At 37.8% G+C, this 18,570-nt stretch overlaps 1 protein-coding gene across 1 annotated transcript; it reads right to left on the bottom strand.

Annotated features, from left to right (window-relative positions):
- Window positions 1-345: 345 nt before the first annotated feature.
- Window positions 346-3,277, bottom strand: LOC103937238 (RHOMBOID-like protein 2). The gene is made up of 5 exons (XM_009347164.3): window positions 2,680-3,277; window positions 1,585-1,748; window positions 1,237-1,400; window positions 846-1,096; window positions 346-698 (listed from the first exon to the last, which is right to left on the bottom strand). Exons 1-5 carry the CDS (start codon window positions 2,958-2,960, stop codon window positions 587-589), a joined length of 972 nt encoding a protein of 323 aa, XP_009345439.1. The 5' UTR covers window positions 2,961-3,277; the 3' UTR covers window positions 346-586.
- Between the last annotated feature and the right edge of the window lie 15,293 nt (window positions 3,278-18,570).

Raw genomic sequence — 18,570 nt, 5'->3', positions numbered from 1 at the left:
CTATCAGGAAAGGATGTGTTTACCCTTGTCACTTCATCCTACCAGTACTATAGCTATTTTTCGTTACCTTGTGCTTTCTAAAAACAAACCTTTTATAACATGTTGGCATGTGTGATCGCCCTGCAATTGACGAGGAAGTATGAATGACTATTTCCGAGCACATTGCCCATTATTTTCTTTTCGGAGAAACTCTTCTCCAATTTTGAATAAGACCATCCTCCGTAGTGTACTTGGTAATCCTTTCTTGTGTAAATACAAGTCCTCAATCATCCACACCATAATGGACGAATATTAATTTGGTAAAGAAAAAGCTACTCAAGCGCACAAGGAGGAGAAAATCGATCGTGAAACAAATCTCAGTATATAACGGGACACGATATCGTCCATAACCTGTATCAAACATACATTAGTATCCCAATGTTCCAAAGCAAGGCTAGAGCATCTCATAATCATATGTCGTTCTACGCATGTACATTAGTGGACTGAAAGCTCCCATTGAAAGAAAGAAACACATATCATCACACAAAGAAGAAAAGAATAGGAAACGAGATGAACAAGTCAGACACACAGGACGACACTCCTCGTATCAGTTCCCGCATTTCCATTTTGATGTTGGCACGCAGCTTAGGTAATGGCACCAACTGCAGTGCTTGTTTAAGTTATCTCCTTTGAACAGTAACACCAATCCTGTAGTTAATCTGCGTTTAACAAGAAAATCGATCATTAATCATCTCAAAAGATGCCTCCTGTATGCCAAGACGTATACTTAAACTCATCCGATACAAGAAAGATGAATTGTATACGAAAATTCAAACAATGAATTAAAATTCCGGCAACAAGCTTACCCGGCAATCAGTAAGGCAGAGGCAACCAACACAAGAACATATTGGTAAGGCTTGTGCTTGGATTTAACACGAGCATTGGCTGGAAGATTCCGAGACTCTATCCATCCAAACTGGGGACGAAGTAGAAAAATAAAGCCAAGGAGAAAGCCACTCAAGAATCCTCCAATGTGGGCGAAGTTGTCAACATGAGGAAGAATCCCAACAGCTAAGTTAATGGCGATAATGACTATAAGCGTCAATAGTGCCGCAGCCTGGAAGACGAAGAGAGGTGAAATTTCAATGACTATGAAACATTCAAAATTTAACACGAAGCCATGACACAAATACAAGCATCAAAACCTTTAACAGAATATCAACTTCACTTGATAGAACTGTAAAACTTTGGACAAACCTTGTTTGTGTATATACTCCAGTTAGTAATAAGCTCTGATAACATTGCTCCAAGAAGTCCAAACAAAGCGCCAGAAGCACCAACAGAAATATTGTTCTGAATGAAAAGGGCAGATAATATGCTCCCACCAAATCCAGACAACAGGTAGATTATCCCCACGCGTACTGCCCAGATCATTCAAACATAAAATTTATGTCAGAACGAAACAAAAACATCACGAAAAGACGTAAAAAGAAATACATTAGTAAGAAACCGACAAGTATCTAGACAATTATCAACATGGAAGAGAACAAATAGATGATTTGCCATATTTCACGTATATGACGACTTGGATGAAAAATGGCATACCAAACCCAAACTGCTGCTCAAGACGGATGCCAATAAAGACCAAGCTGAGCATGTTTGCAAGCAAATGGATGACACCAGCATGCAACCACATACAAGTGAAAAGTCTCCATCCTTGATGCCCATGTACAACCTTGAACCATTTAAGAGCTCCCAATTTTTCCAATCTGCAAAAGCAGGTGCCTCAGATAATGCAAACTGAAAAGGAAGAAAGACATAGTATTTGCCCGTCGAGAAACACCAGAAATCCATTTCCATTAAAGTACAACAAGCACAAAAGAAAACTTCTAAATTAAGATGCAGATAAACACTATTGGTCCCTTTAACTATAACGCCGCAGATTAATCTTTCCGAACTTTTTACATTCAATGAGTTCAATATTCTTTCTTTAAATCACAAAAAGGCCATTCTTCCGAGTCCTGAAGGATAAATTATCGTGACACAAACTTAGTGGATTAATCAACAGTTTTTCACCTACGACCAAACTAAAGACGGCTAGAATACAAAAAATGAAGTTGACAAATCCAACCAACGTATGAACCAAATAATTAGGAGAATTTATAAATTAGAGCCGGATCAATTCCACATTAATACGAATTTGGATTGACATTTAAAAGCAACATTAACATTTAACAAACAACAAATCAGGATGCACGTAGCATGATTTGAAAAATAGCCCCTCACAAATTTAAAAGACGAAACAAAAAAATAAACAAAAGCCAAAAAACTACAGCACTAACAATTGCTTACTAACATACTGGACAACATATAACCAAGGTTTTAAAAATCGAACTTTGCATAATACTGACAAATCCAATTTATGAACATATCGAAGAATATTTCGATATCGCTAGCCTTCAACGAAAATAACGATGAAAATGTGTTCGAAAATATAGAATTTTGAGGAAAAACAGTAAAATTCTGATAACTCCATACACATCCAACAAGAAACAGTAAAATTAGCCCACTTCCAAATCTTAATCAAATTCCACAAAAACCCAGAATCCCAAATCAATAAGGCAGTCAAAACACAAAACCAACAAAAACTCGGAATAAAAAAATCAGAAATTGAGAGATGGGTAAAGTCAGAGAGCTCACGTATCAGAAGAAGGACCGAACAGCGGGTTCTCCCTAAGAGGCTCGAACGAAAACCGACCGAGAAACTTGGCCACGCACTTGTCGTCGAAACCAAGATTGTGTTTTGGGCAGTTGTTGATGGACATGGCGACGATGAAGACAACAACATTGGCCACCACGAACATAGGAATCAGCCACGATGTCCATTGGGTTTCGGATGTTCCCACGTAGTACTGGTTGGAGTTGTAATTGTAATTGGTGGGTCTGGGTTTTGCTGGCGGTCCTCGTTCTGGATCAGCCATTGTTTCGATTATTCAGATTCTGTCTCTCTCTCTCTCTCTCTCTCTCTCTCCTTTCTGTCTCTCTCTCTCTGGAAAGTGTGAAACTTTGGGCTTGTAGAGTGAGAAGGCGTCTCGTTTTGGGGTGGATTCGGAGGTATATATTTTCAGAGGAAGGAGGAATTGGGGAGCAGAGATTTGAGAAGTAACTTGGAAGCGAGGGGAAGACGTGTTTTTTCGATGAAGCGAAAGGAATTGGAAGCAGAAGAGAGAGAAGGTTGTAGATTTAACAGTCGAAAGAGGACGAAGTAATGTAAAATGGTAGCTTTCTCTCTCCTTCCTCACTCTCTCTCTCTCTCTTCTGGGTTGTCCGTCTATTAAATATTTATCTGTTAGGCGGTGCCGCTATTAACTTTCCAAATCAACCAAATATCCATTAAATTACAATTTTAAGTCTTTATATATTAACTGAATTTTAAAAACAAATTAATTAAATATGTATAAAGACGTCAAAAAACAAACAAAAATAATTAAAAAAAAAGTTAAAAAAAAAAAAAAAAACAAAAAAAGAAAACCACATCTCTGACTTAGGAGTTCTAAAAGGCGCTCTGAGATAGTCGGGCGTCAGACTAAGATCTAGCGCTTAGGCAGACTAAGGCTTGAGCCTAGGCAGATTATTAATTATTATTTAACATGTAAATATAAATGTCTACTTAATACTCAAAAATGATACGTCACCTAGTACTACAGTCTAGTGATATTCTTCTTCACTTGAAACTGAGAGGTCTTATGTTCGATTTTCGCCAAAGGCGAATTTGAATCATATTGTAGCTAGCTCATTGTGAGGCTAACCCAACCCCTCCCCTTAGTGTAGATAATATTGTTTGTTAAAAAAATACTTAAAAGTAATACATAATTGTATTGGGATGCATAAATTGCAAAATAGAATGACATATAGATTATAAATTTTTTGGTAAAAAAAATATATAAGTTTTGGAACATATTGAAAACATGGGAATAAGCATATAATGAGTGCATCCAAGTATTAAACAAGTTTTTTACAATTTATTAAAAAATAAAATGCAAAATGAAAATTATCTATTTTCTATTTAAATGAGAATCACGATCTAGGTGAGTGCTAAACGAACAAGGCGTCATTTCTTAATTTTCAAACGCCTAAAAATTAATTGAGGCAGTGGCCAGTTGCTTAAATCCACACTGTCAAAATTTTCAAAAAAAAAAAACTTTCCTTTTTCCTATAAAAAAGTGATGTGAATATTTTTTTAAGAAATTAAACTAAATTATTAGTTCTAGTGAACTCCAATTTCCAAACATGTAAAGGGCAAAAGAAAATGGCAATAGCCAAGGAATAAAAAAAGTTGTCATATTAGTCCAAAACTCCAAATCACACTTTTAGTCTTTGCTTAATTGATTAGAGGGACTGAAAGAGAACTTCCATTAAATTGATTCCTCAATGTCATGCCCAATAAATAATTTTGTGTATGGAAAACACCATATGGTGATGTCCAATCTAAAAAATATGAGTGAAAAGGATAATGCCTCCACGTGTTATTAAACTTGAAGTTACGGAAAAGAATTATGTTTATACGTATTGATGCGCATTTGATCTTCATAAATTTTTCTCTCTTTAATAACTGTTGACTAAATATTTAACTCAACAACGCTTTCGTTTGTATTAATAAAATGTAGAATGCAAAAGCAGCAACACATCAGAATTGCAAATTTGTTTGGCCATATGGAGAGATTTTTTGTCACCGAAACAAAAGGTGATATATTACGTGTCACTATATAAATAGTATGATATATGTGTTAAAAAGTTAATAATTTAAATATTAAAATTTTCTACTACTTATATAAATATATGTGGTATACTACCTGTATTCCGATCACAATAAAAAATCTCTCGACCAAATGGCAATGACTCAGCAATTCTTGCAACAGAACAAATGGAGTTAAAGGGAAAATTCACAAATAACATAATCTAAACCAAATATAGTTTTAGTTTAGATTACCTACCTTCTTTTTGTTTAAACTTTTACTTGAGATTCCAACCCTAATTTCATCATTTGGTTCAGCACGTTTTGATTACAGCATCTTTCTTAAAAGGTAATAAAGCATGAAGCATATTCCCTATAAAGGCAACAAAAAATTTATGCAACTTTTCTAAGCTAATTTCTTTTCTTCATTACTTATTTTATTATTTAATCTAATCTTATTTTTTTAATCAAACAATATTATCAGTGAGTTAAATAGTTAATTATTAAGGTAAGAATTGGTGGGAATCGAATCTGCATCAAGGTGCATATGTATGGTTACTTTCCGTCACTAAACCAAAACACCATTTGCCTAAATTTGTTTTTTAAAATAGGAAAAATAAATAAGTTAAACCATCTCACGTCGGAAATAAAAGTTTTAACCCTCTACTTATTGTGCTCAGTCTCCAAATTTACTTCCTATGAGTCTATTTCAGAGTCCTTTTTTGGGCATCATGTAAGGAGAAAAGAGAAGCAACTTTTACCATCAAGATAATTGGATCGCCCACCTTATCTAATTGTGAGTTTGGAGTTGTGACTCAACAACCGCTGCAATCTTGACTATCATATCAATAACAAATATTTCAAACCCACATTAACCCCATTTATGAAGAGTTTTCTGTGAAACGATGGACGAGAACATCGTATGACAATGAATTCGTTTTATTTATAGTTTTTCTCACTTATGTCATATTAGATCGCTAGCAAACAATAAGGTTAGAGGCCTCAATTTTTTTCATTGAGATTTCAGAGTTTAACCAATGACTCACTACTAATTATATCGATGTTGTTTTTCAACTTAACGACATGCACATTCGGCCAGTATTAAGTTCTATGACAAAGTCTTCAATGCAATTAAAAGTAGAACTATTCAATATAAATGAAATAAAATAATTTATTTTGTAATGTTTTCGATGTAGAACTATATTCGTCTACATATTCATCATGTATTGTGCATGTACAATATAAAGTCTTGTAAATTGTAACATGATAAAATATTACTTGGTTACAACACTACATGCAAATTACGTGAGAAAGCTCTCCTTAGATAAACAGCACGAATTTAGATAGTGACTAAAAAGTAAAAGACCCATGCTTCTAAAGTTGTAATTGCTCGTGCCGAGGAAATCTTTGTAATCTTAATGTGTTGTATTCGATAGAATATTTTTATGGAGTATACTATGTGTTACAATAAAAATAGAGATAATATATATTTTTGAGTATTCTGACACTTGTATAACATGTGGTGTACTAGTTCGTTTTTTAAGTACATTGAAAAATCTCTCGTTGTATTCTTGTTACGCTAAAAAAAAGTCGTGTTTGTTGTTTTCGTGTCATATTCGTTATTTTAACGGATCGTATCGTGTCAAACCCGTTAAGATAAGATAACAGGTTCTTAACAGGTAACTCAATAACGACCTGATTTGTTAAAAACCTTCTTTTTATTTAAATGTTTACTCAAGAATCCAACCCTAATTTTATATTTGGTTATGCACATTTGATTACAGCATCTTTCTTAAGGTAAGAGGAATGCTAGGGAGACTCTCTCTCTCAAATGTGACTTGTCATAAATTTTCTGCTATCTTATGCTTTTAGTACAATGTTTTATAATGTTGCATGAAAATTGTCCATAAAGAATTATACTTTTGAGAGAGTTTCCTTAGCATTTTTCAAAAGATGATAAAGCATGAAGCATAATTCCCTATAAAGGCTACAAAAAAATTTATGCAACTTTTCTAAGCTAATCTGACACACCCCGACCGAAATCAAAGCGTGTTGGCCGTCACGTGAGGGTGACGTAGTCAAGTGCACAGTGCGGAAGCAATAATAATATAAAAATGAGAATAAATAAAAACTAAAATAACTAGAGCACTAAATAAGAATAAGTGCAAGACGAAATAAGTGTAAATTCACAACCAGAGCATAACTAGCCTAAGTGCAGTCCAGCAGGACGAATACTAATTATACAACACCAAAGGTAATCCTATAATGGTGATAATTTGTCAGAGCTGCGGTGGATTCCTCGCAAGTCACCAAAAAGCACTCTAAACTAGAACCTGGAGGGGCGCAAAACAGAAAGTATGAGTGGGCAAAAACAAAGCTTTTCAAAACCATTTTAGTTATCAAAGATAGTAACCCCTCGCCGTAAAACCTGTATAATTTCCCTGAAAATAGAGTACATATATGTTCCACAACCATGCTCAGAATAGCAAAATTCACAAATATGCCATGTCGAATATCTTAGCATAAAAATATGTAAGCCAGGTGATATAATCAATGCAAATGATATGTCAACCGAAGTCACCTAACCTGTACGGCTGAATCTAAAGCTCGTCCACCACGTCAAATCACAATATGCTCATATCATACAAATTCATAGTCTAAGCATAAATCGATAGGCATGGCATTTCAAACATAATTTCATTTAAACACAGTTTATGGGAAAATAGCAAGTATATAAGTATATACTGAAAACCAAAAACCCACTCACTGGTATGTGGAAGGGTTGTAGCCCCCAAGCCTCGATTGACTACGCTCGTCTTGAGGATAGGTCTCACTTATATGCAAAACAACTATATAAACGTTAACTTAAAGCACATAAACGAAACTAGCTAATAACTTCTCATACATTGCTCAAATGAGGTGTTTGAATATATCAACGTGATCTACTCAACACCATGAACATCTCCATATTTTTAGAAAAATTTTCCGACCACCCACGCGTTGGCCACGCGTAGGTACGTGCCTGGCACACTACGGAAACCCTAACGGCGTGTTAGGGAATATTCCGTCCAAAAATGGAATATACTGTTAAATATACCTGACATTGTTAGTAACACCATTAGTATATTCCATCAAAGTTGACGGAATATTCTTCGTCTTCTCCAGTGATCCTCGCCGGAGCTGCCGTCTACGTTGCCGAAAATTGGAAAAACTTAGAACTTCGATATCTTCTTCATTTCTCAACCAAAATTCATGAAAATTTCACCAAAATGAAGCTTACAATGAGTAGAAGAAAACCTTACCACTTTTAGGACTTAAATCTAACGGGATCTCATCGAAGAAACCTTGAACACTTTGGCAACCTCTGCAACTCGATGAACTCGAGCTTCCCAATGTCTAAAACACTTTAAAATTACTCCCCGAGCTTCATGAAGACGTCCTAAAGCTCCCTGGAACCTTAAAACTCAAAGAAAAGTCCACGATCACGACTGCATAAACAGTAACCCAAAACTAGGTTATCTGGTTTTTGAGTTTTACGAGCTTTCACATCGAACTAAGGGTATGGATGGGCTCCTGAGCTCACAAAGAACACAAAAGCAACCTCCTCGACGTTGATCCGTGTAAGATGAAGATAGTTTGAAGAGTGACCGTACAACTTGTACGGACAACGGATGAAATCCGAGAGAATAAGAGAAAGGGTCAACAGAGAGGTTTGGGTGTATGTGTGTGGTCCTAGTGGGTCACCAACCAAAAACAAAAGAAAATCAAACCTAAGTTCTAACTAGTTCCAAAAGTATTGGAAAATGAGGAATTGAACCACAACCAAAAACATATTACACATAATACATCTCAACGTCCAAGGGCAATTAAGTCATTTCCTTACTCTCAAGGATAAAATAATATACACCTTTAAGACGGGCTGTCACAACCTACCCCCCTTAAGAAAATTTCATCCCCGAAATTCACATAACAACAAACAAACCTCTAATAATCATAAAACAAGTGTGGATACATCTCTTCCAAACGCTCTTCTGTCTCCCAGGTAGCTTCCTCCACTGAGTGATTTCTCCACAAAACTTTCACTAAACACACGGTCTTATTCCTCAGAACTTTATCTTTCCAGTCCAGAATAGTCACTGGCTCCTCATCATAAGTCAAATTTGGATTAATTTCCAACGGTTGATGACGTATCACATGCGACGGATCTGAAACATAATGACGAAGCATGGAAACATGGAACACATCATGCACTTTAGACAACTCTGGAGGCAACTCAAGCCTGTAAGCAACTTCACCGACTCTCTCGGTGATCACATACGGTTCGTTGTACCTAGGACTTAGCTTACCTTTCTTCCCAAACCGTACCACACCTCTCCACGGTGAAAGCTTTAAAAATACCCAATCACCTACTTTATACACCCTATCAGTGGCATGTTTATCTGCTAAGCTCTTCTGTCGATCTTGGGCCGTTTTCAGGTTAGACTTAATCACCTGAATATTCTGAGTAGTCTCCTCCACTATCTCAGGGCCCTCCAAAACCCTTTTGCCAACCTCAGACCAACACAAAGGTGTACGACAAGATATGCCATAAAGTGCCTCAACTGGTGACATACCAATACTTGAATGAAAGTTGTTGTTGTAGGCAAAATCCATCAAATCCAACCGCTTATGCCAAGAGTCACCAAACTGTAAAACTGAAGATCTCAGCATATCCTCTAACGTCTGAATAGTCCTTTCTGATTGTCCATCTGTCTGAGGATGATATGATGTACTGTAAAGTAACCTTGAACCAATAGCTTCTTGGAATGCTACCCAGAACTTAGAAGTAAACCTGGGATCACGATCCGAGACAATACTAACTGGAACTCCATGATACTTCACAATATTCAATATAAATAATTCAGCTAATCGGCTTAAAGAATACTTCTCCCTCACTGGAATAAAATGTGCTGACTTAGTAAGCCGATCAACTATCACCTAAATGTCGTCATAACCATTATGTGTACGAGGAAGCTGGTACACAAAATCCATAGTAATGTTTTCCCATTTCCACTATGGAACGGGAAGTGGCTGCATCAACCCAAAAGGCTTTTTCCTTTCAACTTTAACCTGCTGACAAATGGCACACCTACTCACATACTCAGCAATTTCTCTTTTCATACCCAGCCAATAATAAAATGGTCGAATGGTATGATACATTTTAGTACCTCTAGGATGCATTGCATAAGCCGAACAATGCGCTTCATCCAAAATTTCTTTCTTTAATTTCGCATTATTCGGCACGTACATTCTGTTCTCCTGCATAAACATACCATCAGTCTCCCGAACTCTAAGATCTTTCTTTTTCCCCTGACTTCTTGCTTCAATTAACTCCTGGATTTCTTCATCATTCATCTGAGCCTCAAGCACACGATCAATTAAAATTGGTCTAACTTGGAAATTAGCAAGTAAAGCTTCTTCTCGAGCTTCCACCCCTAACTTCACTCCAGTGGACCTTAAATCAGCAAGAAGAGGAATATGACAAGCATATAAAGCATAAGTCTAACTGGAGTCTTCCTACTAAGTGCATCAGCCACCACATTTGCATAAACAGGGTGATACTCAATTGTGCAATCATAATCACTTAGCAACTAAATCCACATTCGCTGCCGAAGATTAAGATCCCTCTGAGTAAAAAGATACTGGAGACTTTTATGATCCGTATTAATCTTACATTTTTCACCATAAAGATAATGTCTCTAAATCTTCAAAGCAAAGATAATGGCTACTAATTCCAGATCATGAGTAGGGTAATTCATCTCATGCGGTTTTAATTGTTGTGAAGCATAAGCAATCACCCTCCCATGTTGCATCAACACACATCCCAAACCATTCAAGGAAGCGTCACTGTAGATCTCGAAATTACTACTATCATATGGGAGCGCCAAAACAGGTGCATGAGTGAGACAATACTTCAACTGCTGGAAGCTCTGCTCACAATTATCATCCCACTCAAATTTAACATCCTTCCTAGTTAGCCTCGTCAGTGATAAAGCAATAACTAAAAAATCTTTAACAAACCGTCGATAATAACCTACTAGACCAAGGAAACTCCGTACTTCCGTGACAGTTCGTGGCTGCTACCTTTTGAGGGTCCACCAGAATACCTTAGGCGAATATAACATGTCTCAAAAATGCCACTTGATCTAACCAAAATTGGCATTTGCTAAACTTAGCATACAATTGGTGTTCCCTCAATCTCTTCAATACCAAAGTGAGATGTCGAACATACTCTGATTTAGACTTAGAGTATACCAGAATATCGTCAATAAAGACAATGATAAACCTGTCTAAATATGGCTGGAATACTTGATTCATCAAATCCATAAAAGCTGCAGGTGTATTAGTCAATCCGAATGGCATCACAAGAAACTCATAATGACCATATCGAGTCCTAAAAGCCGTCTTAGGAACATCCTCACTTTTAATCTTCAACTAATGGTAACCAGACCTCAAATCAATCTTAGAAAATACGCAGACACCTCGAAGCTGATCAAATAAATCATCTATACTCTGCAATGGATAACGGTTTTTAATTGTTACCCAATTTAATTGCCTATAATCAATGCATAGCCTCAAAGTCCCGTCTTTCTTCCTCACAAGTAACAGTGGAGCTCCCCAGGGCGAAGTACTAGGCCGAATAAAACCTTTATCAACTAATTCCTGCAACTGAATCTTCAATTCCCTCAATTCAGCAAGAGTCATTCAATAAGGAGTCAAAGATATAGGATCCGTACCTGGAAGCAAATCAATAGTGAATTCCACATCTCGGTCTGGCGGCAATCCAGGTAAATCATCAGGGAATACATAAGGAAAATGCCTGACTACTTTTACATCCTCCACACTACTAGGAGCAACATCATTCAACACCATATGAGCTAAATATCCCTGGCAACCTTTTGATAACAACATTTTTGCTCTTATGGCAGAAATAACACCATGCCTCACCCAGCTTTGCTCACCCACAAAAGTAACCTCAGGTAATCCAGGACGATGGAAAGTAACTGTTTTCCCGTAGCAATCTATATTGGCACGATTATAATGCAACCAATATGTGCCCAAAATCACATCAAAATCAACAATATCTAATGGGATAAGGTTAGCTGGCATAACTATATCCTCCACCATCACTGGACATCCTGGATATACACAATCAACATAACATATTTCCCCTCTAGGCATAGCAAACTCTAAATCATACCCTAGAGGTGTAGGATGAGGTTGCGTCACTTGAGCAAATGTACGAGAAATGAGAGAATGCGTGGCACCACAATCAATTAAAACTCTAGCAAAATGACCAAGAATGTTTAACGTACCCATGATCAAGTCCGGATTATTCTGAGCATCCTACAGAGAGATATTGTTAATACGTCCCTGGGCTTGTTGTCATCCCCCACGACCTCTACTAGCTTGATTATTTCGCCCCTACAGACCACGTCCTTGACTTGGCTAACCAGGTTGCCTCGAAGATTCTGCACTACTAGAAGCAATCTCCACTTGCTGGGGTTGTCCTCCCTGGTACCACCGAGATCCACCAGCTGGAATGGAAGGATACGGCGTATAACCTCCAGAATACTGAGGATACCCACTCTGATAATAAGGATCTTGGGAATATTGATACTACCCTGAAGCATAAGGAATGACGTCACCTTAATAATGGTAAGCACCACCACGACCCATCTGAGCATAACTACTAGACCCTGGAACTTGCTGAATCGGCGCTGATAGTGGCAAAGAAGGCTGTTAGGGCCTCTGCTGATTCTGAGGACAATTTATAGCTCTATGCCCTATTTGACCACAAGTAAAACATCCACTGCTGCCTCTCCTACACTCCCCAAAATGTCTAGTGTTACATCTGCGGCATAACGGAGCCCTTTCTCTTAGCATCCTCCTGTCTCTGGAATCTAGGACCCCCAGAAAATCTACCACCTTTTCTCTGACCAGTGACACTAAAACCCCTGCTGGAAGAACTGGAATTAGCTCCACTTCGCTTAAAGCTTTGAGTCTTGCAAGGTCCTTAAGATGATTGACCTTTACCTTTATCATCTATCTTCTGATTGCCATCATTTTCTTCTTTTTCTTCACTCTCACTAGGTATATTATCTGAATCCTTAATCCTCAACAAAATCTCATAGAATTCCTGGTAAAAAGCACAATGAGTAGTGGTCGTCATAGAACACGACTTCTTCTTAGTACCCAATCTGAAACGACGGAGCATCTTAACCAGATTAGCAGCAACATCCAGATGATAACGAGACAAGTTAGTGAATCTCCTATAATACTCATTCACCGTCATCTTCCCCTATCTCAATTGAGTAAATTCTTGCTTCTAATGATCAATATACTCAGGGGGAATAAACCTTTTCTGAAAAAATTGTTTAAACACTTCCCAGTCAACAATTTCCTCTGGGGTCAAATGATAAGCCTCATGTTCCCACCAGGATGCTGGTTCTTTACCTAAGAACCATGTAGTCGTCTCTAACCACCTTTCAGAAGGAAGATTCCCTTGACTTTGCATCAGTTGGAAAGTCTTTTCAAGATGATCGAGCCACCGCTCTGCTCCTTCATGACCCTCAAACTTATCCAACTTTAAGTTATACATAGTCTCCAGATGAGTCCTCTAAGGAGGGCGAAGCAAATACTGAATCACATAGGCTATAACTTCCCTTAACTGAGCTATATCGGGGAAACTAGGCTAAGCTGAACGACATGACTCCCTACAAGGCAACATAGTTCTGACAGAAGACACCAAATAATTAGAATATTCGCAAAATATGCAGGACTGCCAAACCTAGACTCTGATACCAAACTGACACACCCCGATTGAAATCAAGGCGTGTTGGCCGTCACGTAAGGGTGACGTAACCAGGTGCACAATGTAGAAGCAATAATAATATAAAAATGCGAATAAATAAAAACCAAAATAACTAGAGCACTAAATAAGAATAAGTGCAAGACAAAATAAGTGTAAATTCACAACTAGAGCATAAGTAGCCTAAGTGCAGTCCAGCAGGACGAATACTAATTATACAACACCAAAGGTAATTCTACAATGGTGACAATCTATCAGAGCTACCATGGATTCCTCGCAAGCCACCAAAAAGCACTCTAAACTAGAACCTGGATGGGTGCAAAACAGAAAGTGTGAGTGGGCAAAAACAAAGCTTTTCAAAACCATTTCAGTTATCAAAGATAGTAACCCCTCGCCGTAAAACCTGTATAATTTCCCAGAAAATAGAGTACATATCTGTACCACAACCATACTCAGAATAGCAAAATTCACAAATATGCCATGTCGAATATCTCAGCATAAAAATATGTAAGCCAGGTGATATAATCAATGCAAATGATATGTCAACCAGAGTCATCTAACGTGACCTATACGGCTCAAATCCACATCTCAACAAATATACCTGCACACAAGTCGAAACCACATAAAGTGGTCTGTATGACATGACTAGGTATAAATAAATACGCTCAAGTGCTACGATCACGTGAAGATTGTGCGAATAATCGCGAGTCACCTAAAAGTTGGAACCACCTATAGTGGTCTGTACGACAGGATTGTGCACCTAACTTGGATCCAAGGTGAGCATATGGTGCGGGAGGTGAACATCACGTGAAGGACTGTGCCCTAACCACGGGCAAGAGCACTAACACCGAGGTGCAGGTTTATGAGCTCTCAACACATCTCACATAATCATCAATTCACATAAACAATCTACAACTCACCTGGTACTTACCTGAGCGTCCACCGCGTCAAATCACAATATGCGCATATCATACAAATTCATAGTCTAAGCATAAATCAATAAGCATGGCATTTCAAACATAATTTCATTTAACACATTTTCTGGGAAAATAACAAGTATATAAGTATATACTGAAAACCAAAAGCCCATTCACTAGTATGTGGAAAGGTCGTAGACCCCAAGCCTCGATTGACTGCGCTCGTCCTGATGATAGGTTTCACCTATATGCGAAACAACTATGTAAACGCTAACTTAAAGCACATAAACGAAACTAGCTAATAACTTCTCATACATTGCTCAAATGGGGTGTTTGAATATACCAACGTGATCTACTCAATACCACGAACATCCCCATATTTTTAGAAAATTTTTCCGACCACCCACACATCGGCCACGCGCAGGCACGTGCCTGGCACACGTACCGAAACCCTAACGGCGTTAGGGAATATACCGTTAAATATACATGACGCCGTTAGTAACACCGTTAGTATATTCCATAAAAATTGACGGAATATTCTTCGTCTTCTCCGATGATCTTCGCCGAAGCCGCCACCAGCCGCCGTCTGCGTCGCTGGAAACTGGAAAAACTTAGAACTTCGATATCTTCTTCATTTCTTAACCAAAATTATGAAAATTTCACCAAAATGAAGCTTACAATGAGTAGAACAAAACCTTACCACTTTTAGGATTTAAATCCAACGGGATCTCGCTGAAGAAACCTCGAACACTCCGGCAACCTCTGCAACTCGATGAACTCAAGCTTCCCAACGTCCAAAACACTTCAAAATTACTCCCCGAGCTTCGTGAAGATGTCCTAAAGCTCCCTAGAACCTTAAAACTCGAAGAAAAGTCCACAATCACGACTGCATGAATAGTAACCCCAAACTGGGTTATCTGGTTTTCGAGTTTTACGAGCTCTCACGTCGAACTAAGGGTATGGATGAGCTCCTGAGCTCACAAAGAACACAAAAGCAACCTCCTCGAAGTTGATCCGTGTAAGATGAAGCTAGTTTGAAGAGTGACCGTACAACTTGTACGGACAACAGATGAAATCCGAGAGAAGGAGAGAGAGAGGGTCAACATAGAGGTTTGGGTGTATGTGTGTGGTCTTAGTGGGTCACCAACCAAAAACAAAAGAAAATAAAACCTAAGTCCTAACTAGTTCCAAAAGTATAGGAAAATTAGGAAGTGTACCACAACCAAAAACATATTACACACAACACATCTTAGCGTCCAAGGGCAATTAAGTCATTTCCTTACTCTCAAGGATAAAGTGATATACACCTTGGGGACGGGCTGTCTCATAATTTCTTTTCTTTAGTACTTATTTTATTATTTAATCTAAATTTTTTTTATAGAGCGATAATGTTAGTGAGTTAAATAATTAATTACTAAAAGAAAGGAGAATTAATGGGGATCAAACCCGCATCAAGGTACATAGATATGATTACTTTCGATCACTGTAATAAAACATCATCTGCCTAAATTTGTTTTTAAAAGTTGGGAAATAAATAAGTTAAACCAGCTCACGTCCAAAAAAGAAAAAGTTTAAACCATCTACTAATTGAACTCAATCTCCAAATTTCTTCGCTATGAGTCTATTTTGAGAATCTTGTTTTGGGGCATCATGCAAGGAGAAAAAAGAAGCAACTTTTACTACTCACATATTTGGATTGCCCACCTTATCTAATTGTGAGTTTATAGTTGTGAATCAACAACCACTGCAATCTTGTAACAAATATTTCAAACCCTCGAGAGACCAATATATTAACCCCATTTAAGGAGAGTTTTACATGAAACCATGGACCGGAACACTACGTGGTTGAGAATTCGATTCATTTATAGTCTTCTGTCACTTATGTCATATTGGATCACTAGTAAACAATAAGGCTAGTTGTGATATCCCGTCCACAAAATTATTATTTTATTTTATTCTTGACGTATTTCGAAGATTTGATTGGAACTAGTTCTTTATTTCTCCAAATTTAAGAAAATGAAGTGAGGGGTCCTTTAGTCATTTCCAATTTTCTCGACCTTTTAGGTCAACTCTTGAATTGGTTAGGTAGAGTTCGATTCCATGAGCGCGTAGGCGTAAACAGATCTTATTTCCGAGTCCGAACGGAGAAGTTAAAGTCGTTTGAAGTTGGTGGCATTTTGGTAATATTACCAAAATGCTATAAATGGGAGGGAAATCCCCAGAAATGGGGGGGGGTTTTCAGAAAATGGAAAATGGGTGCTGCCTAACCCGTTTTAGGGAGAATTTGACCCATAAACCCACCAAACTTGACCCCTTGTATCTTTTTCATCCGAGCTCCGTTTTGGATGATCTTGGTGTCCATGGAAAGCTCTTGACGAGCCCTACATCTCTGTAATTTTAGATTTTCCCATTTCTTTTCCCATCTTGCAGTTCGAGGTTGCAAAGTCCACGACCTTGCCAGCGGATTTATCATTTTTCCGGCGATTCCGGCAACGATTTCCTTCGAGTGAGGTATGAAACTTCATCTACTCTTCATAATCTTCAAGTGGGTATGCTTAGTTTGTGCTTTCGCATTCATTTTAGAGTTGGGTGTTTAGAACCTTAGAAATCCGGTTTTCTCCAGTGAAATTGGACGGTTTCCGGTTAGAATTGATCGTCGGCCTAGTTGTGAAAAGTGTTTCCCTTGTTGAGCTCTAACTACCACGTAAAATTGAGCTCATCTAGTTAATGTTGAAATTCGGGGTTTGTAAACCCTCCACCTTGACTTCCACCACGTGTGGCGGTGCGTGGGATCGTTCACGAGTGTTGTCTAGGTTTCAAATACCTTCTAGTGATCATGTGAACCTATGTCTAGCTTGGTTGCCAAATATTCAATTGTTGGGTGTGGTGATCAATTTGGACCGCCACTTGTTTGTGTGATTGACGACAATTCGACCATTGGATCATAATGAAACTTTAGTATGTTATCCTCGAAGCATAATGTGAACTTTGGGAAGTTATGGATTATAAATCTGATTTGCGGATTGTTGTGGACCCCATCGTTGACCGAGAGTTGATTTATGGTCAACATATCTCAGATTGTTCTAAATAATAAAATTAGTACCATGGGAGACTTCAGTGAAGTCTAATAGGCCTACATTGGTTAGAGAGTGACTTGAATATGTGTGATATGGTTATTACCTTGATTTCTTATACTGGCATCATCTGTGAATTTGACTTGGTCTTATAATGTGATTCTATTGAAATGTGATTATATATATATATATATATATATATTTAGCCATAGACCTATGTTTATCAAACATGATTTGGCTTGAGTACTGATGATGAAATGTGAGTGACTTTAATTTATGTGAATATGAAATGGTTTTATAATCTTTTTTCCTATAAATTGTTAAGTTTCATATTTAGCCAATGATATAGTTATATGAAGTGGGATTTGACGTGCATATTGGAAATATGGTTTATTTTGTATGATTAGCTTGATTTGATGAGGTGAGGGCTAGTGGTGGACCGTTAACCCATTGTCATGGGGTTTGTTGCTTTGAAACATGTGTCAATGCTTGTTTCATTATTTCATCTCTTGTTTCGTTGAGCCTTTATAACTTGAGTAACTTGATTCATGTGTTGTTTCATTGATTGGTGGTTATGCAATGTACTCCGCGATTTCGTTGAGTGATGGTCCGGAATCGTATCCTGGTTTGGATTCCGTTGAGTGATGGTCCAGAATCCTTCCTACTCCACTCCGCGATTCCGTCGAGTGATGGTTAAGAATCATATCTTGGTTTGGGTTCCGTTGAGTGATGGTCCGGAATCCCTCTTACTCCGTGATCCCGTTGAGTGATGGTCCGGGATTGTATCCACCTTAGTTCATTGAGTTTAGTTTGAGATGGTTGCAAAGGTGTAGGCTTTGGATGAACAGTGTCGCCCTAATTCTACTTTCATTGTGTGTGTGTGTGAATATGGGTGTGAGATGATATGGTCGTTTGAATTGAACTTTTGGATGTCTGGGTGCCTCCCTCGGAGTTTTCAAAAGTTTGGTATTGATTTCCTATGAAAGATTTATATTCAAGGTTTATAAATTATAA

Source organism: the organism of the source record quoted next, unplaced genomic scaffold (assembly GCF_019419815.1).
Source record: "Pyrus x bretschneideri cultivar Hongxiangsu unplaced genomic scaffold, Pyrus_bretschneideri_v1 Contig14, whole genome shotgun sequence".
Lineage (NCBI taxonomy): Eukaryota > Viridiplantae > Streptophyta > Magnoliopsida > Rosales > Rosaceae > Pyrus > Pyrus x bretschneideri.
Note: the sequence above shows the minus strand (reverse complement) of the source record. Positions and strands in the feature narration are given on the sequence as shown.

Excerpts from the sequence above, each read along its gene's own strand:
- LOC103937238 (XM_009347164.3), bottom strand. The coding sequence starts at position 2,960 with ATGGCTGATCCAGAACGAGGACCGCCAGCAAAACCCAGACCCACCAAT. Across the intron at positions 1,749-2,679 it reads TTCGGTCCTTCTTCTGATAC|ATTGGAAAAATTGGGAGCTC; the intron begins GTGAGCTCTCTG and ends CTGCTTTTGCAG. Across the intron at positions 1,401-1,584 it reads TGAGCAGCAGTTTGGGTTTG|TACGCGTGGGGATAATCTAC; the intron begins GTATGCCATTTT and ends TGATCTGGGCAG.